Here is an 18,952-nt window from a genome sequence, read left to right as displayed (position 1 = left end):
TCTTATTAAAATGAGAGGTATGTATGTAGAAAATTAATAATGATGAAATTAGTATTCTTATATACTAAACTAAGCTTCTAAAAAAGTATAATTTGGGAGAGATTCACTCAGATCATCATTTTTCCTGGATATTCAAATTGAAATTTTGAATATATTAGAAACATAAAATAAAATGACATACACAACAGTGATAACATACATATTCTGAAACCTAGTTTATAATTACATAAGCAGTATATAACATGCCATTCTCAAAAAAGGCTAAGTTGGCCAATGGGCAAAGATAGTGAGACAGCAGTCCAGAAATTTAAGTGATAAAGAATAGCTAACTTAACAAATCAAGGAGAATATGATAACCAGGGGCAGATGCTCTGGGTACAGTATTGATTTGGATAAGTGGTTAAATTTATGGGGGAAAAATATTAAAATTACATTGGCGGCCGTGTACAAAGAAAAGCTATATAAAATGTTTTACAGGTGGCATATCCCACCCACAAGATTGGCAAAGATTAGTAAAAAATATTTTCCAATTTGTTGGAAATGTGAAATGGAATTAGGAACATATTACCATATGTGGTGGGAATGCCAAAAAAAAAAAAAAAGACAGCAAATAAGAAGCTAGTTAGAGGAAATGCTAATGATAAAAATTGAGGTCAAACCAGAATTTTTCTTAATGAGTATGATGGACAACAAACAAGATAAAAGTGTTACTTATTTAATATTGCACATACTAACCGCAGCAAGACTAATATTTGCCCAAAAGTGGAAGTGCAAAGATGTACCCTCGGAAGAATAAATAATAATAATAAATAAAAATTTATTCATAATAAATAAAATTTACAACTGTGCAGAGACTTATCCTAGAACTTAAAGATAAATGTGAATCAAGGTATTATGAGGTCTGGAATAAATTTTATGACTGGCTTAAGAGGAGGAAGAATGCCAGAAAGTAGGGATAAGGAGTGTCTGGAAATGTATATATCAATGTATATTGTATATTATATTATACATTAATGATCTCTGTGACCATATTACAAGTAATTGTGTTCTCTTTGCTGATGATGTCAAACTATTTAACACCACCAACAATACAGCTACCCTTCAAAAAGACCTTGACTCTGTGTCTGACTGGTCTAAAACTTGGCAACTCCAAATCTCAACCAGCAAATGCTCAGTCTTACATATTGGAAAAAAGAACCTAAACACTAAGTACAAGTTTGATGGACATTACCTTACAGATGACCCCCACCCTGTTAAAGACCTTGGAGTTTTCATATCAAATGATCTAAGTGCCAAAGACCACTGCAACTACATCGCAAAAAAGGTTTTAAGAGTTGTAAACCTAATCTTGCATAGCTTCTTTTCCAAAAACACTACACTACTAACCAGAGCATATAAAACATTTGCTAGACCAATTCTTGAATACAGCTCGACTGTCTGGAACCCATACCACATTTCTGACATCAATACAATTGAATGTGTCTAGAAATATTTTTGTCAAGGTTCCAGAAATACCTCTTCTGCGTAAAAGAAACTCAAAGGCATTTTTTGTTTTTTCTCAAAGTTCTTTACTAGCATGAGGAGACTGGCACGCGATGAGTGCAATTCCCAAAACTGAAGTTCCGGATTCGTTTCCCCAGTTATACAAACCCCAAGAGTCCCACCCCCCTGACCCCTTTGATGGTCACATGGTCCCACGTCCTCCCAGTTCATTCGAGTATCTTCTTGCCACTCTTCCTGCAGACGTGAACGCCATCCGACCTTGACTGCTTGAAGAATGTTACCATACCCCACAACCCCCCCCTCCTCCCCTCAGGAGAAAAATGTGGCAGCGTCTGGAAACCTAAAGTCTAATATGGTTTCCAGGCCTGACAATTTTACAAGAAGAGTCCTCCACTCCTCTGAATACAACAAAATACCTTATCCCACCAGACTTGAAATCCTGGGTTTAGAAAATTTAGAACTACGCCGCCTTCGACATGACCTGACTTTAACTGATAGAATCATCTATTACAATGTCCTTCCTGTTGAAGACTACTTCAGCTTCAATTGCAACAATACACAAGCACACAATAGATTTAAGCTTAATGTTAACCGCTCCAATCTTGATTGCAGAAAATATGACTTCAGTAACAGAGTTGTTAATACTTGGAATACACTACCTGACTTTGTGGTCTCTTCCCAAAATCCCCAAAGCTTTAACCAAAAACTGTCTACTATTGGCCTCACCCCATTCCTAAGAGGTCTGTAAGGGGCATGCATAAGAGCACAAACATACCTACCCTTCCTGTCCTATTGTTTCCTTTCATTATATCCAATTAATATAGTTATTACATACTTATGCTGATTTATATGCTTATATATTGTATAGTTATTTCATGCTTATGCTTATATATACTGTGTGACAAAATAAATAAATAAATATTGTATTTATGAGGGTAGAATAGTTTTATTAAATATGTATAGAGTTGTCATTGTAGTAACAACATGGTATATACTTGATATAAATGGAATCAGGAGATATGTAAACCTATATATAAACTGAGAACACATGACATAGTAAATTAGATTTGACATAGATGTTAAAAACCAGAGACATGGAGCAAAGTCCACTGTTTTTGTTTTGTTTTTTAAAAATTCAATAAAAATTTCTTTAAAAAAAAGAATAGATAAATTTTCTGCTTTAATAAGCATAATTAGAGTGGCACAATAGCTTATCAATTAAAATGGTCGGCTTGTCAGCTAGAAAGCTGAGAATCCAGGTTCGACACCCAAGTGCCACATGATAGGGCGAGCTCCCATTCTCACCCGAGCTCCTGCCAATCTAGCAGTTTGAAAGCATGCAAATGTGAGTAAATAGGTACCACTTTGGCGGAAAAGATGACTGCATTCCATACTTCCATGCTGGCCACATGATGATGGAAGCAGCTCACAGACAAAGCAGGGTCCCTCAACTGAGAATCGGATATGAGCACTGCCCCCTTGAGTCGGTCACAACTCCAACTCCACTCCACTGGACTGGAGAAACTTTTAAGCTTTAAGTATAATCAATTCCTCAGATACAGTGAGATTTACTTTCAAATACTAAGGTATAATATTGTACCATTCTAAAATATTCCACATAATCACTAATAAAATATGAGATTATGGATGTAAGAAAATATTTTCTTAATATCTCCTCCTTGAAGCTGGGTTTTTAGATACTAACTATTAATGTAGTTTTCTTGATTACAGAATTACTTGGTATTGGGATAGCAAGCTGTATGAAACCATAGTTTGTTTTTGATCACTTGATTGTGTAGTTTTATTTATGGCTGCCTGGCTTACTTCTGATAGTTTCTATTGTGCCAGGCCTCAGCCTAAATCATAAAGATGCTGGCCATGCAAGCAGTGGGCAAGTTCTTTCCTCCTGCCCTCCCCTGGATTCCCTCCCCAACCTTGCCTGTCCCATACAAATACCATCCACACAAGCGACATAGAGTTGGCCATGCCCACTCAGTCACATGAACCCCCCCAGCCACGCCCCCCAGTCATTAGGGCAGAGAACAGGTTGTTAAAAAAATTGCAGCCCACCACTGCCCACACACACACACACAAACACACACACACACACACACACATTCACAGGTGCATATTTCAGCAAGCCAGAGTGCCAGATCTTTTCTAAAAAAATAACAACAGCCATTCTAGTTTTCTTTGTGAGGGAAGTAAGAACACTGTAAAACTATACCTAAACATAATTAATTAATTATTTGGAAACTTTCCTAGTAACAATTATATGCAACAACAAAAAGAGACTAGATTCCTTCAGCCGGCGATTTTTAAAATGCTGATGAGCATGAAAATCCTATACAACTTTTGAGAATGCTGTTCTGATTATGTTAAATATACTTGCAAATCATCCAATGGAGAACAGTAGGTCAGTTTGCTTTGCATCTGCTAGGATAAAATTAGTGCAAAATCCATCAAATTTATTCAAGCCAGAGGGCAAGGCAGTAATGTTCTTGAACAGAAAAAGAGATCCAAAACTGTGATAAATTGACTGAAAAATAAATGTGTTTTTACTGAGATGATACTACACCAGAATGTAGGCCATGAAATGAATAATGTGTTAATGAAATTATTTATTAAATGTCTTCGGTCTTTCTATTGCCAAATATTTGCCCGCACAAAACAAATTTTGATGGGTGTGCCTCGTGGAATAGTCTAAAGACTATTGACATGACCTATTTATAAACATTACACAATCAAAGTTAAAATTTAATATAATTAATTAATAATTAACATATTGGTTTTTAAATGTATATTTATCGAGGATTTTTCACAAAATAAAAAGCTAATCTAAAGAAAATGATAGGAAAGAAAAAGAAAAAGCAAGAAGCAAAACTATAGTTATGAAATACAATTGCTTGAGTTCCTCTTTAACAGATATTAACAAACTTGTCATCTCCCCAAGAAGTCTTAACTCTTTAACTCAATTGCTGAAAATACTCCATCCACTTTCAATCCACCCTGAAAAGTAACTTAATGGGAAGAAGCAGTTGATCTTTTCTCTACTTGTGAAGTAATTCTTGTCCAATATTTTTTCTCTTTTCTCATTTGGTGGCCAAAGTATTGGAAAAGACCCTGATGTTGGACAAGATTGAAGGCAAAAGAATAATAAAATAACACAGTTGGAAGGGACCTTTGAGGTCTTCCAATCCAACCCACTACTCAAGGAGACCCTACACAATTTGAGACAAGTGACTAGTCTCTTCTTAAATGCTTCTAGTGATGGAGCACCACGACTTCCGAAAGTAAGCCATTCCACTGGTTAATTGTTTTCACTGTCAGGAAATTTTTCCTTAGATTTAGGATGATGGAGAAGGGAATGGCAGAGGATTAAGTGGTTAGATAGTGTCATTGGCACAATGAATGTGAATTTGGGAAAACTCTGGTAGACAGTGGAGGATATGGGGGCTTGGCATACTTTGGTCCATGCAGTTGCAAAGAGTTTGATATGACATAGCGATGAAACAAACAATAAAGTAATTCTTTATGATGAAAGAAAAAATGGACATAGAGAACTTTGTTCAGCTAAAAGGCATACAAACGGAGTTGCAAAGTAACTTTAGAATTTAAATGGGGAATGGAGAAGAACATACTATAAATAACCATAATTTTGAAGTAACTGTGGGCGGATAGACTTAGATTGTGAGGAAGAACAACACTGATTTCTAAGCACAGTCCAACCTATCTTCAGATTTGCACACAGATAAAGGGTTTACACATTACCTGATTTCTGTAACCATAGTTTTAAATAGGCCACAAAGCCTATTTACAAAGCACAGTATGTGAACTAAGCTGGGAGCATCAAAGCATAATTTGTTGGTTGTAGATCAAAAGATGCTTTCGATAAAACATTATTAATCAGGTTTGAAAAGATGTGTATGAGCGAATTTTTGACATGGAGCTAGTTTCCCTAATTATTCTTTCCAATTTCCTTTTGACTTATATCCATGCATCTTGGCCAGAAGCAAGCCTAATTCATACAATAAGTAGACAAGAGGAAATTGCTTTTTTACAACATTCTGGATCATATGATCTGTATCCAGTAGGATGTAAAGATGTAAGAAAAATAATAGAAAACAAAACACACAAATTGGCTAAAGAAGGTGTTTACAGTAGAACTTTATTATATACATGTACAGTATTCTTTGATCAAAGCAATAGACTACTGATGGTTTGAATGATAGCTTACACAATCACTTATTGTCTAGAGCTAAAGTGTGACTCCAGGTGATGTGCACAATTTGACAGTGCTTTTTCCCCTGAATAATTTTCACCTTCCTAGTCTAGTCAATAATTCCTGATAGAGAAACTTGTCTGGGTTTGGAAGCTAAGTGGTGCTGAATTTTGCTAGTACTTTGAGGGGCAAATGCTGGAGCTGGATTGTTAAGTCAAATGAGCCTCTCAGAAGAAAGCCATGGCAAATGACATCTGTTTCCTGTCAAGAAAACTCCATGAATGGAGTCAGCACCAGGAAATAAGCTAGGCCTTAATTTTTCCCATTCAACTGCTACCCAAGGGAAACTTGACTTGGCTTCAGAAACCAGCCAAAGTTTTGCTGTCAGAATAATGTAAAAATACAGGTGCTCTTGATTTACAACAGTTCATATAGCGACCGCTCAAAGTTATGACACGGAAAAAGTGACTTATGACATTTTTCACACTTATGACCATTGTAGCATCCCCATGGTCACGTGATTTATATTTGGATTCTGACTCACATTTATGACTGCCGCAGTGTCCCAGGATCACGTGATCACCTTTTGCAACATACTGATGAGCAAAGTCAATGGAGAAACTCCATTCACTTAACAATCATGTTACTAATTTAACAACTGCAGGGATTCAGTTAAACAAACGTGGCAAGAAAAGCCGTCACATGGGGCGTTTGCCTAAGCCAGATTTGACAAATTTCTCACTTATCAGCATAAATAAATTTTGGCCTCAACAGCCATCCCTTGACTCCCTGTATTAATTCTCTCTCATTTTCTCTTTCACATCCCTTTCATTTTCTCTTTCACATTCTCTTCCTTCATATGGAAGCATTTTTAGATGAATATCAACATCCTCTAGTTATAAGAGAGGAACCTGTCCCTTTCAAGTGAGCCTTTGAAATAGAGTCTGCCTCCGCCTGTCTGTGCAGTCCCTTCCTGGCTGTCCTGACACAGGTGCAAAAAGGCTGCTGCTGTTCTCCAGGTGTCTTCTTCTCAGGCAGAGCAGGTAAGGTATCAGCAGCTGCTGCTGCAACGGCGCCTCTCAGACAGCAGGCGGCTCCTCTGCTCCGCTGGCACCGCCTCTGAATTTCGGCTGCACACAGAGGGAGGCAGGCAGGCAGGCGAGGGAGAACGGAGGAAATTTCCTGCTTGGTTGCGAACGGGGTTCCTGCAGCCGCGTCGGGTAGGGTGAATGCCAGGGCGTCCCCTACTTGCTGCCTCGGTTCGCAACCGGCGGGGTGAGGAGGGTATGAGGAGCCAGCGTGCCTCGAGGAGCCGAGCTGGGCGAGTCCCTGGAAGGTAAGCGAAGCGAGCAGGCGGCGGGACACGAGGCCGGGTGGCCAAGCGGGGCAACGGGATCTGGCTGGCCGCCGCCTAAGCTCTCCCCACCGCCGGGAGTAAGGCCAGCTCCGGCTGTTTTTTTGTTTTCCTCCAGCGCAGCCAGAGGTCGGGACGCGGAGCTGGTTTCTCCCACTCAGCCCGGTGGCGCGCCAAGGCATGGACCGACTCGAGCCTTCCTCCCCTTCGCCGCAAAGAGGCTCCGGCTGCCCCGGGGCAAAGCGTGCCCTGGCAGGGAGGCTGCTGAGAAGGCGAGAGAGAAGGGGAGAGGCTGGGGCGCCGTGCCCCGCGTTGCCTTTGCTTGCTTCCTTGCTTGCTTGGCTGGCTGCCCGCCCGAGGTGGGAGTGTGAGGAACGGAAATGGCATTTCCCTTGGCAAAGAAAGCGCCATGAAGGAGGGAAGCCAAGCAGTTCCCAGGCAGGTGGCGGCCGGGAAGGAAAGTCGCCTGGTGAATTCGAATGAAAAGCGAGCTCAGTCAGCTGCTTAGGCAGCAGTGCGCTGGGGTGGAGGTGGGGAGGGCGGCGGCGGCGCGGGGGGGAGGGCGGAGAAAGGACTGCCATGATAAATGGAAAGGTCTCCATCCCCCGCCCCTTTTCTTTCAGGTCTGAAGGGTATGTTCTTGGTGTCCTTCTTGGTCTTAGCTGGCTTTACTTGAATAAAATTAAAGTTTTTAGGGATTTCAACAGGGTCACATCACATTCCTATGGACTCCTCTCTCCTGCTTTACCTCAGAAGTGAGAAGAGGAATGAAAGCGAATTTGCATTTAAACTACAATGAGGGATAACCTTTGGTATCCAGATAGCATTTTGTTTCCCCATGTTGAACACTTAGCTGTTTGCATGTATCCATCAAACTATTGGCAGATAAGGTTACCTAAAGGGCATACAAAAAACATTACAACCTTCTAAGGTAGTTCACTCCTGTCCACAGGATGGGGAGCAGGGATTGGAGGTGGTGTGAAATTGGAATGGAGACATTGACACCACCATCCTATGTGCACCATCCTATGCACACTTCCTCAGAAGTATATAGTTGTATTCTGTAGTGAAGTTTCCCTTTTAGGTGACTTGGAGATGGTACAGGCATACGATTTTGGGCTGGGGAACTTAGCAGCCTAATGCTTTCAGTCTCTGCACCTGAGATTTTGATGTGTGAATGCTGGCTCCAGTATGACATATAAAGTGCTTTGCTTTCAGGCTAATTCTCGAGATTAATTATTGTATTACTTTGAAATTCTCAGAGATTTAACTACTGTACTACTGTGAGATGGCCAGGTTAAGGGTGGCACCACATTTGATTAATAGCATCTCTTTCATTTTGGCTAAACAAGGGAGCTTTGGGGGCAGTTAACAATGATATATTTGTAGTATGGCTTTTGGCTAAGGCTTTTTATTGGAATTTTTTGCTGTTATTCATCTCTTACATCCTAGGAAGGTATTTTTAAAAAATATATATTTTATTTTATTTTAGCCTATAGTTTAGCCTATTTGGTATAATGGAATCTGTGCTAAGCACCTATTTGATATGCTCTGTATTTCTTTTCTTGTAGTAGTATTGAACACAATGTGTTAAAAATCTTTATATTGATTTGTGGAATTTATTTTCTCAGTGCTTTTCTCTGGAATGGAGAAGCCTGAGTTTAGATGAGTAATGGTAAAGATTCAGTACTGTGCTATTGTTCTGCTAGATCTTAGGTCTCCTGTACAGAGAGTCATTTAGATGGTTACAGGTTAATTTAATTGCCATTTTTGAATATATTCTGTGTTATAATAAATGTATCTCACAAGACATTATGGATATATATTACCACATATCAAAAATACTAAAATAAATTGAAGATGATTGAGCATATAGACCAAACTTATTTATTTGTGATTATTAAATCTAGGTGTTTCTATATAGCATTATAGTACACAAGATAGTTATTCAGCCTTGAAGAATTCATGTAAGTTTATGAGTGTTTTGTATCTTATATTAACATTGCCCCTCCCCAAATGCTTAACAGGTTGGTGTGCGTTTTATAATTACCGCTTTGAGGGGTTAAAACAGTGCAATAGCCATGTCGTCAGTGTGGTCATTTTAACAGTTGCTGTTAAAAAATCAGCAATATTTTAGCAGTGAATTTGAAGAAAAGGGAAAGGGAGCAACGTGTAGTATTCCAGTTACTCAGTAACTCAGTTTCTGTCTGAATCCTGTTTAACTCACCACCTCTTTAGGTAATTGTTTTTCATCTTTATTGTTGTTATAGTTAGGATTTTTTTTTTCTATGTGAGCATCTTCAGGTACTTGAAAAACACTTTCATATTCTTCCTGGTCTTCTCAAGGCTAAATATATTGAATTCCTTCAGTCATAATTTCTAGTTTGCAAATGAGAAATTAAGTATAAACATAAATGTTTATGCCTGAAGCTGGCCATACCCACTGACGTTTGTATCGTTCAGAGCTATAGACCTCTAAAACAGAATCCATACATTATTAAGAGTTTGGGACTGCCAATAATGAACATTTTTTTTAAAAAAAAATCTATTCTGTGCTGTTTTCCCCAGAATCAGTGGTAAAAGTTACATATTAAATGTATATGCTACTCATTTCACTCTGAAAAACGACTCCATCTCTTGGCATGGTTTTGTACACTGCAGTATTGGAAGAAGCTAGTTGCATGGAATAGAACTAGACATGAGGATTGTGTGGTGATGTAAAGAGATACATTTTGTAAGGTGAAAGATTTATATAATCTGATGAGAAACCAAAGTATTTAGTAAATGTCACATGGTGCTAGCAGTTGGCTTTGGAAGTAGTCATGTATTTTTGTAATATTTAATAGTGGTTCGGGTTTAGTTCTGTCTTTTTGTAATAAATTACAGAATACAGAAAATTGGCTTCAGGATTACAATATATGGAAAAAGTAACAATCTAGAATTATAAATATGACTGCCAATTTATGTGGCACGTTTTTCAGCCAATATACCATACACCACTGTTATGACTTGCTGTTGAAAATCAGGAATGATACTATATCAGACCTTTCATCTGTGTTCCAGGGCTGCTTAAATCTTTCAGTATAGAGCAATCTACTACTATCAGTTCTGAGCAATCTGTTATAGTGTTACTTAATGAGTTTTTCTTGTGATTTATGAGAGTTCTATTCTTGCAATACTTTTCAAAGCTATCTATGGTCTGGATAGGAGTTGGTACAAAACTTGAAAGTTGGTAGCTAATTTTGCTAGATGCATGTTATGGATTTCTAGTTAAGAGTGGGACCAGTAATAAGTGGAAATCTATGGCATGTTTGTATTTCTATCCTTTATTTTATGCTGATTATTGTGAGCCCCTGATTCCATGATTAAGGTAACAAACAAGTGAATAAATAAAGGAACAAAGTTAAAGTAACATTTTATCTTTATATTTATAAATTTTAAGAATGCTGTCCAGTTAAGGAGCAATTTATACGTTTGTACTTATTTTACAATTACATCTTGTAGAGCAAAGTTAAGATTATTGTGTGGGTCACTGAAAGCAGAAATTGTTCATTGTTGCATTTCATTAATTCCTGGTATTTAAACTCCCTTAGTACTGCACTAAATAATCTTACCCTGTTGAGTAACATATGATTCTTAGGGGCATTAATGTGACAAATGAATTTAATTAAATCTGGTGGCATCCTTGCTGGGTATATCTAATATGTATACATATTTTTATGCTAGCATTACAGGTTTTTTCTTGGTTGGAAAAAAATAAGACAAATTTATATTTACCAGGGTAACATTATAGTTTCATTTTGTTTATGGATCAAGAAACGGCAAGACTATAACTGACACAAATTTAAAAAGGTTTTTTTTACACTTTTATTATGCAAGCCATAGTATACTGTAGTGTAATAATAGAGTGTCATGAAGAATCTTGGTAAGAAAAAAATGCTTATAATCTCAGTATATATCTAGCCAATTCTGTTTTATATAACCTTTTGTGTTTGTAAATAAATCTCTGTTTCTCTGTTTTGGCTTAGTCTTAAGTAGCGATGCTTCCATTAAATATTTAATTCTAAGAGCTTTGCAGTACCTGGGCAAAAATGAATAGTCAAATAGCAGCAGTAGCTATTTACAATTTCTTTAAGAAAAGCCCAAATCAATTTTCTTACTGATTCAAAATTTCAAATTCTCATGATTCATCTAGATCAGGGGTGTCAAACTAGCGGCTTGCAGGCCAGATGCGTCATATGCAGGCCATGCCCACCCTAGCCCTGCAAATGGGGAAAATGTCACAAAATGTCACGTGACGGCAACATGACAAGGGCAAGTTTGACATCCATGATCTAGATTAAAAAGAATGGGATGGAGATGGGAAGATTGGCTGCAAAACAATTAGAGAGCGACATATTATTTTTCTGGAACCTTGTTAAAAATTTGCATTGATTTCTGTTCTGTTTTTGGCATTCAAGTGTTATTAGTGCCAAATGAACAGATGGCTAAGAAGGGTAAAAAAGAGGCCCATGGATACATCCTTGTTGCGGTCCAGTGTTCTGATCGAGCATAAATTCATTTCTCCATTTGATCTAGGACCCTAAAAAACAAAGTTACAGTTTTGATGGAGAACAAATGAGTGTATAATTCATTTTCAGGCTTCAGCTAAATATATGCAGATTAGAAAAGAATTGCAGGACTAGTCCCATAATCCCTTAAACAATATCCTCCATATGTTCAGCTGAACACCTAAACAGAATAATCCAGCTTTCTATAACATACGGAGTACCAGGATATCCCCAAGTGCCAGGCAAGTACGTGCTTGTCAGTAAATTACAGTAGCTGGGCATGCATTTTATGCTGTTCTCTGGACTTCACACATTGTGATAATTTGAAGACTTGTTGAAATTGCAAAAATCTTTCATATAGCAACAGCACTTAGATTTATATACCGCTTCACAGTGCTTAATAGCCCTCTCTAAGTAGTTTAAAGAGTCAGCATATTGCCCCCAACAATCTGGGTTTTCATTTTACCGACCTTGTAAGGATGGAAGGCTGAGTCAACCTTGAGCTGGTGAAAATCTAACTGCCGAACTGCAATCAGCTTGCAGTCAGCAGAAGTAGCCTACAATAATACTGCATTCTAACCACTGTGCCACCACAGATCTTATACAGTATTAAGTCATAAACAATGGTTTCCAACATGGCAATGTTTGGATCCACAAACATTGTTTAATAAAAGCCAAAGGTTTAGCTTAGCACAGAATGAGGATAATTTAATATTATATGTAAGCAATCATGGTCCATTGAATGGCTTTTTAAAATTTTAAATAAATGGATAGTCTACTATAGGTAGTTCCAGATGTGCTTTTTCAAGAGGCAATTGGACTTTGCCTCTTGAAGAAGCTTCTTGGATGAGAAGTGAAACGTCTTCAAAGAAAAACCACGAAGTCCAGTTGCCTCTTGAAAAAGCACCTTTGGGACAACTATGACTTGGATGACTGAGAATCTCTATAGACACCTACTATAAATAGTTATTATAATAAGTATAAATATAAGTATAATAGGTATAAATATAAGTAGTTCTTATAAAAAAAATAATTGCTACCAACCTGCCTTCCATTGAGGACCTGTATACTGCACGAATCAAGAAGAGGGCCATGAAAATATTTACAGATCTCTCACATCCTGGACATAAACTGTTTCAACTCCTACCCTCAAAACGATGCTATAGAGCACTGCACACCAGAACAACTAGACACAAGAACACTTTTTTCCCGAACGCCATCACTCTGCTAAACAAATAATTCCATCAACACGGTCAAACTATTTACTAAATCTGCACTACTATTAATCTTCTCATCGTTCCCATCACCAATTTCTTTCCACTTATGACTCTATGACTGTAACTTTGTTGCTGGCAATCCTTATGATTTATATTGATATATTGACCATCAATTGTGTTGTAAATGTTGTACCTTGATGAACGTATCTTTTCTTTTCTGTACACTGAGAGCACATGCACCAAGACAAATTCCTTGTGTGTCCAATCACACTTGGCCAATAAAAAATTCTATTCTATTCTATTCTATTCTATTCTATTCTATTCTATTCTATTCTATTCTATTCTATTCTATTCTATTCTTCAGTTATGACTGATCGCTTAGCGACTGTTCAACGTTATGACCAACCATCCAAAAGGAACTTATGACCCTATTACAAATTTCCGACGTTGCTGTCTCCCCAATTGCATGAACAATTTTTTGGCACTCCCTTTATGGCTGTTTGCAAGCACCCTGCAATTACACGACCATGATTTACAATGGATTGTAATATTTTATAGTTGCCCACAAAAACTGCCCTATACAAAAATTGGTTTGCTTAAGAACTGAGGCATTTAATGACTGCTGTGATAAAGGTTGTAAAATCAGGTCTAGTCACATGGTGACCTGCTTTACTACCATCATGGCTTATGACTGTAAGGTTCATATGGTTCCGATATGGTTTTAAGTTGAGCCTGCACTGTGCACTGTTTGATCAGAAATGAGTTCCATTGAACTAGCTGTCTTAAATGTAGGCAATGATGGATTTGAACACAACCTTGATTTCCAGATCTTATGTGGGGAAGGACTCAGAATGTAGACAAGGCTGAAGAAATAAGATATTCTTCCTATATATTTATACTATTTTTAATTCTGCATGTTTTTTTCATCAGATGGTTGCAATGATGAGAATGTAGTTTGAATTTGAATATTTGTAGATTGTAGATTGAATTTGAATATTGACTGTAATCTTTGGTGTATCATATATATATTAAGCTATAATAATCAGTGCAGTTACTTTATGAACTGTTCTGAATACTAAATGTCATATACTTATGTTCTCAGGTTAACTACTATGGAAATCTTTCATTCTGTATTTATCAGAAGAAGAGAAATGCTCAGGGTTTTGTAGCAAATAAGCCAATACTTCACAGTTATCACAATATAATTGTTAGTTTAAAGGAATCTGTCAAGTGTGCAATATTGCTTCTTTTCCTGTTTCGAAAGAGGACTCAATTAGCCAGCTTGTGATTATAGGAGGAATAAAACAAGCTTACTGTCACATTGAGTTCATTTTTGGGAACAGATGTATTCTTGCATAGTGGTTGCTATCATAAAAACACTTCTGCTATTAGAATGGAAAGAAAAAAAAGATTAAGAATTTAGGATGTAAATTTTAGCAGTTTGAATGTATAAGATTATAATGGCCTGAAATCTGATCAAAAATTATTTGAATTCAAATGGCATAAAACCAGATATTATTCTGGTCAGCTAAATGGCTGCAGTCTGAAAATAATACAAAATTTCAAATATAAAGAAATGTCACTATTTTAAAACGAAGCATTTAAATATAGTTTGAGAACTAATTGAGGGATAGACAGATGCTCTTTCATAATGGCAGCAACGGGGTGGGGGGGAGGCAAGGCAAGGCAAGCAAGGAAGTCAAGATGCAAATCTGTTGTCCATTGTTCTTTCCGCCTCTGGATGTGTTTTTTTTAGCATGCTAATGATGAGCTTTTAACCTCCAGATCTTAGCCAGGACATTCTTAATGGCAGCTTAAGCAAATTGTCATGTTACCATTGCTTGTTCCAGTAATATGCCCCATTTGCAAAATTCTTCAGTACAGTCGCAAATCCACAATCTGCCAGCTAGACTAGCACTTCCCATAACTGAAGCATTTATGGTCAGCCGGTTTAGCTTCTTCTAAAAAGTGTCAAAGTAGGTATTAACTAATTGCCATCTTAACAATGGCTATATAAACCAGAAGCATAGAAAAAGTAATTAAAATAAAGTAGCTGCGACTAAAGCAAATTCATGACTTACGAAAGCTCTTAATAGTTTGTTAGCAGGTTAATAGCCCAGGCTCTCATAATTGTAGCCTATGGACTCCTTGGTGCTAGCTGAGCTTGTTTGTTTTTCTTGCGGATGTTTTGTTACTTGATTAGATATAATCTTCAGTGCATTCAGCAGTGCAATGCTAGCCTAGTCTGTCTCTAAAATTATTCTTATCATCCTTTCTCTGATGGCGGATGTATACCTAAATATGGAATCTGCACCTCCCTCATCTGTAATTCCCAAATTCCTCTTTTTAATGTTACACTTCTGCTGGAATAAAATCTAGAGCTGATATTGCCATCCTTTGAGTTCCTTTTCACAATCATCATACCATACATACATATATGCTTCTCTTTTCTATCGCTCCAGATTTCCTTTTTAAGAGGAGGAAACTCTGCATATAGGTCAAAATAAAGCACTGGGATGTAGACACTCATTTAGAATATTCGAGAATAGCTCCAAAGCTCAAGTGAGGCAACAAGGAGATAAAATAGTTTCTAGACCTGTAGGCTGGTACTTTTGCAGCAGGTCAACCTCCTAGCTCAGGATGTCAAACTCATGTCAAATTGTAGTGATGATGTACACGTGATGTATCGTGACTCTCCCGTCTGCCAAACTGGGGTGGGCGTGGCCAGCACATGACACATCTGGCCCGCAGACTACGAGTTTGACATCCTTTTCCTAGCTGATTAAAAAATAATAATAAACACTAAAAATAAGAGGGATGGGGTAGGAGATAAGAGCTTTACCTTATGAGTACCACATTGTCAACTCCAGTGGGTTGAATATTAGAAATGTGCTTAATACCATTGGTATTAAAAGAGACATGTCTAATGGATTCCAGTAGGGATGCATTCAGTGCACGTAAGCCTGAATAATGAGGACAGTTTACACATGCTTTACACATTTAACAATATACTGCCTACAGCTGGAGGATGCACGCATAATTAGTAATAGTACTGAACTAAACATGGTCTTGCATTGAATTGCATTTGTTAAAATATACACTGAGAGCATATGCACCAAGACAAATTCCTTGTGTGTCCAATCACACTTGGCCAATAAAATTCTATTCTATTCTATTCTATATAAACAACTCACTAGTTCTTTGCTGGAATGGCAATAGGTGGGCAACATGAAACCTTTTTTTCTACTGCTGTGATTTTGAAAGAAATCTATTATCCAAAATGGATATTGGCCTAGGGAGGAAAACCAATTCAATTAAAAAAAAAGTACCTACATATATACTTATTTTAGAACTAGGAAATGAAAATGTTGCAATCCCTTTTGATCTAAGCAATGCAATCCAAATTATTTTTACCTACCCCTAAATATATGCTAACACTTTTTAAAAGCCTCCATGTTAAAAGAAATGTAGGAATCTACTCAGAAATGCCTTTTGGTTGTTGAACGGGTCTTTTCTTGGTCTTATTCCAAGAAAAGTCTGTGTAGGATTGCAGTCTAAATGTCACATCTAGTTTAACCCTGATGGGTGTTACTTAATAGAATGCGTTTGAAAAATAAATAGTTGCCCCCTGCGTATATTTGATTACAGGGCTCTTATATTCATTGCCCCCAGGGGTTACATATTGACACAAGGCAGCTTGCTTACAGATTCTTATACAGAGTATAAAATATGTCCTGTGGGGAATATGGCTTTTTGCATCTGCCTGTATCTTGTTTCTGTGGTACACAAAGGGCCTTTTGAGGATCATTTGTAGCTAAATGTGAAATATTTCGTTTGTGGTGAACAAACCATTGTTCTTTGGTCACAGTTCTTCTATTGATTTCAAAAATTCTGCAAGGCTAGATTAAAGTTAGATGCCTTTTTATGTCTCATAAATGAAACATACTATTTTAAAGCACGACGTTTTATTTTCTGTAATAAAGGTGCTTATTTGCCTAAGGCCAGTGTTATTATGCTAACTGCATTTTGTTTTAATGCCAATATCGTATAAACTGATTTCTTTTACAAAATCAGTTTCCGTATTATTATTTCTGTAAAATGTAAAGTTGGTTGATTTATAGAAGTTTGTTACTGAATATCCCTTATATTTTAGGCTGTTATAAATTCTAATCATGCTACATTTGTAGAGGAAAAGTAAAGTAATTTCTAGGTTAAATGTGGACTTGTTTTGACTTGAGGCTAAGGGTATCAGTCAAACTGTTTCTTAATTATTTTAACTAGTTAGACTAAATAGCCAAACATGTTTGTTCCAATCTGAATCTGTACTATCAGGAAAAACAATTAGATGGTGTTTTAAATTTAATGAAATGCTCCCACTTTGTAAACAGTGCAAACCAATTCATACTTGAAAAAACATGAATCTTTTTTAATACTAATGCTGTATTCAAACACAAAATATATTTAAGATAAAGTTCTATTCTTGAGGTTTGTGTGCAGCCTCGATAATGAATTTATTTTAATTGACTGATGTTATTTGTCCTGTTGAATTTTGCATATTTTAAGTCCAATGTTATAGAATAGAATAGAATAGAATAGAATAGAATAGAATAGAATAGAATAGAATAGAATAGGCCAAGTGTGATTGGACACACAAGGAATTTGTCTTGGTGCATATGCTCCCAGTATATATAAAAGAAAAGATACCTTCCTCAAGGTACAACACTTAATGATAGTCTGTGGCTTGTATCCTTATGATTTATACTGCTATTGATTGTTTCCTGATTGCTTAATTGTAGCCTATGACTATCATTCAGTGTTATATCATTAAGTGTTAAATTTGTACCCTATGACTATCATTAAGTGTTGTACTTTGATTACAGTTACAGTCATACAGTCATAAGTGGAAGGAGATGGGTGATGGGAACGCTGAGAAGATTAATAGTAGTGCAGATTTAGTAAATAGTTTGAAAGTGTTGAGGGAATTATTTGTTTAGCAGAGTGATGGCGTTCGGGGAAAAACTGTTCTTGTGTCTAGTTGTTCTGGTGTGCAGTGCTCTATAGCATTGTTTTGAGGGTAAGAGTTGAAACAGTTTATGTCCAGGATATGAGGGGTCTGTAAATATTTCCACAGCCCTCTTTTTGACTCATGCAGTATACAGGTCCTCAGTGGAAGGCAGGTTGGTAGCAATTGTTTTTTCTGCAGTTCTAATTATCCTCTGAAGTCTATGTCTTTCTTGTTGGGTTGCAGAACCAAACCAGACAGTTACAGAGGTGCAGATTACAGACTCAATAATTCCTCTGTAGAACTGTATCAGCAGCTCCTTGGGCAGTTTGAGCTTTCTGAGTTGGCACAGAAAGAACATTCTTTGTTGTGCTTTTTTGATGACATTTTTGATGTTAGCTGTCCATTTTAGATCTTGCGATATGGTAGAACCTAGAAATTTGAAGGTCTGTACTGTTGATACTGTGGATAAGAGGTGGAAGTATGGGAGGGTTTCTCCTAAAGTCTACCACCATTTCTACGGTTTTGAGTGTGTTCAGTTCCAGATTGTTCCAGTTGTACTACTAACCTAGTTATTCAACCTCCCGTCTGTATGCAGATTCATCATTGTCTCGAATGAGACAGATCACTGTTGTGTCATCTGCGAACTTTAGTAGTTTAACATATGGCTTGTTAGAGATGCAGTCATTGGTATACAGAGAGAAGAGAAGTGGGGAGAGCATACAGCCTTGGGGGGCCCATGTGCTAATTGTACAGGTATCTGATGTGATTCTGCTTAGTTTCACCTGCTGCTTCTTGTTAGGAATAAAGTTTGTTATCATATAAATATGTGCATATATCAGAATTTAAAGTGATCATAGGTACAAATTAAGTTTACGTTTAATAAATATAACTCTGATATTAGTCAGAGTTAATAAATATAATTGTTAAGAATAATTAGCAACGGCAAAGGAGTGTGAATGAATGATTCAAAGAGAGTTGAAGCAGCACCCCTTCCGGTAACAAAAAATAAGAAATGGAGGAGGAACAGGAGGATCTCCAGAAAGTACAATACAATTAAAATCCAAATACCATTCTCACTGAAATTGGATATTGATCTAATAT

At 37.1% G+C, this 18,952-nt stretch overlaps 1 protein-coding gene across 7 annotated transcripts in view; it reads left to right on the top strand.

Annotated features, from left to right (window-relative positions):
- PTPRE (protein tyrosine phosphatase receptor type E) overlaps positions 1-18,952 on the top strand; it is a 155,122-nt gene that overhangs the window by 3,544 nt on the left and 132,626 nt on the right. For 3 of the 7 annotated variants that reach the window (XM_058187965.1, XM_058187967.1, XM_058187970.1), the window contains exon 1: positions 5,661-7,061. The exons of 1 other annotated variant lie outside the window; for it this stretch is intronic. In XM_058187965.1, coding sequence (XP_058043948.1) covers positions 6,955-7,061 — 107 coding nt within the window. In that variant the 5' untranslated portion in view covers positions 5,661-6,954. Of the gene's footprint in view, positions 1-5,660; positions 7,518-18,952 lie in introns of those variants that run through there. 3 more of the 7 variants (XM_058187964.1, XM_058187962.1, XM_058187963.1) reach the window with 2 other exon arrangements.

The sequence above is a fragment of the Ahaetulla prasina genome, chromosome 6 (assembly GCF_028640845.1).
Source record: "Ahaetulla prasina isolate Xishuangbanna chromosome 6, ASM2864084v1, whole genome shotgun sequence".
Classification (NCBI taxonomy): Eukaryota; Metazoa; Chordata; class Lepidosauria; order Squamata; family Colubridae; genus Ahaetulla; species Ahaetulla prasina.
This window is presented reverse-complemented; position numbering and strand designations above follow the sequence as displayed.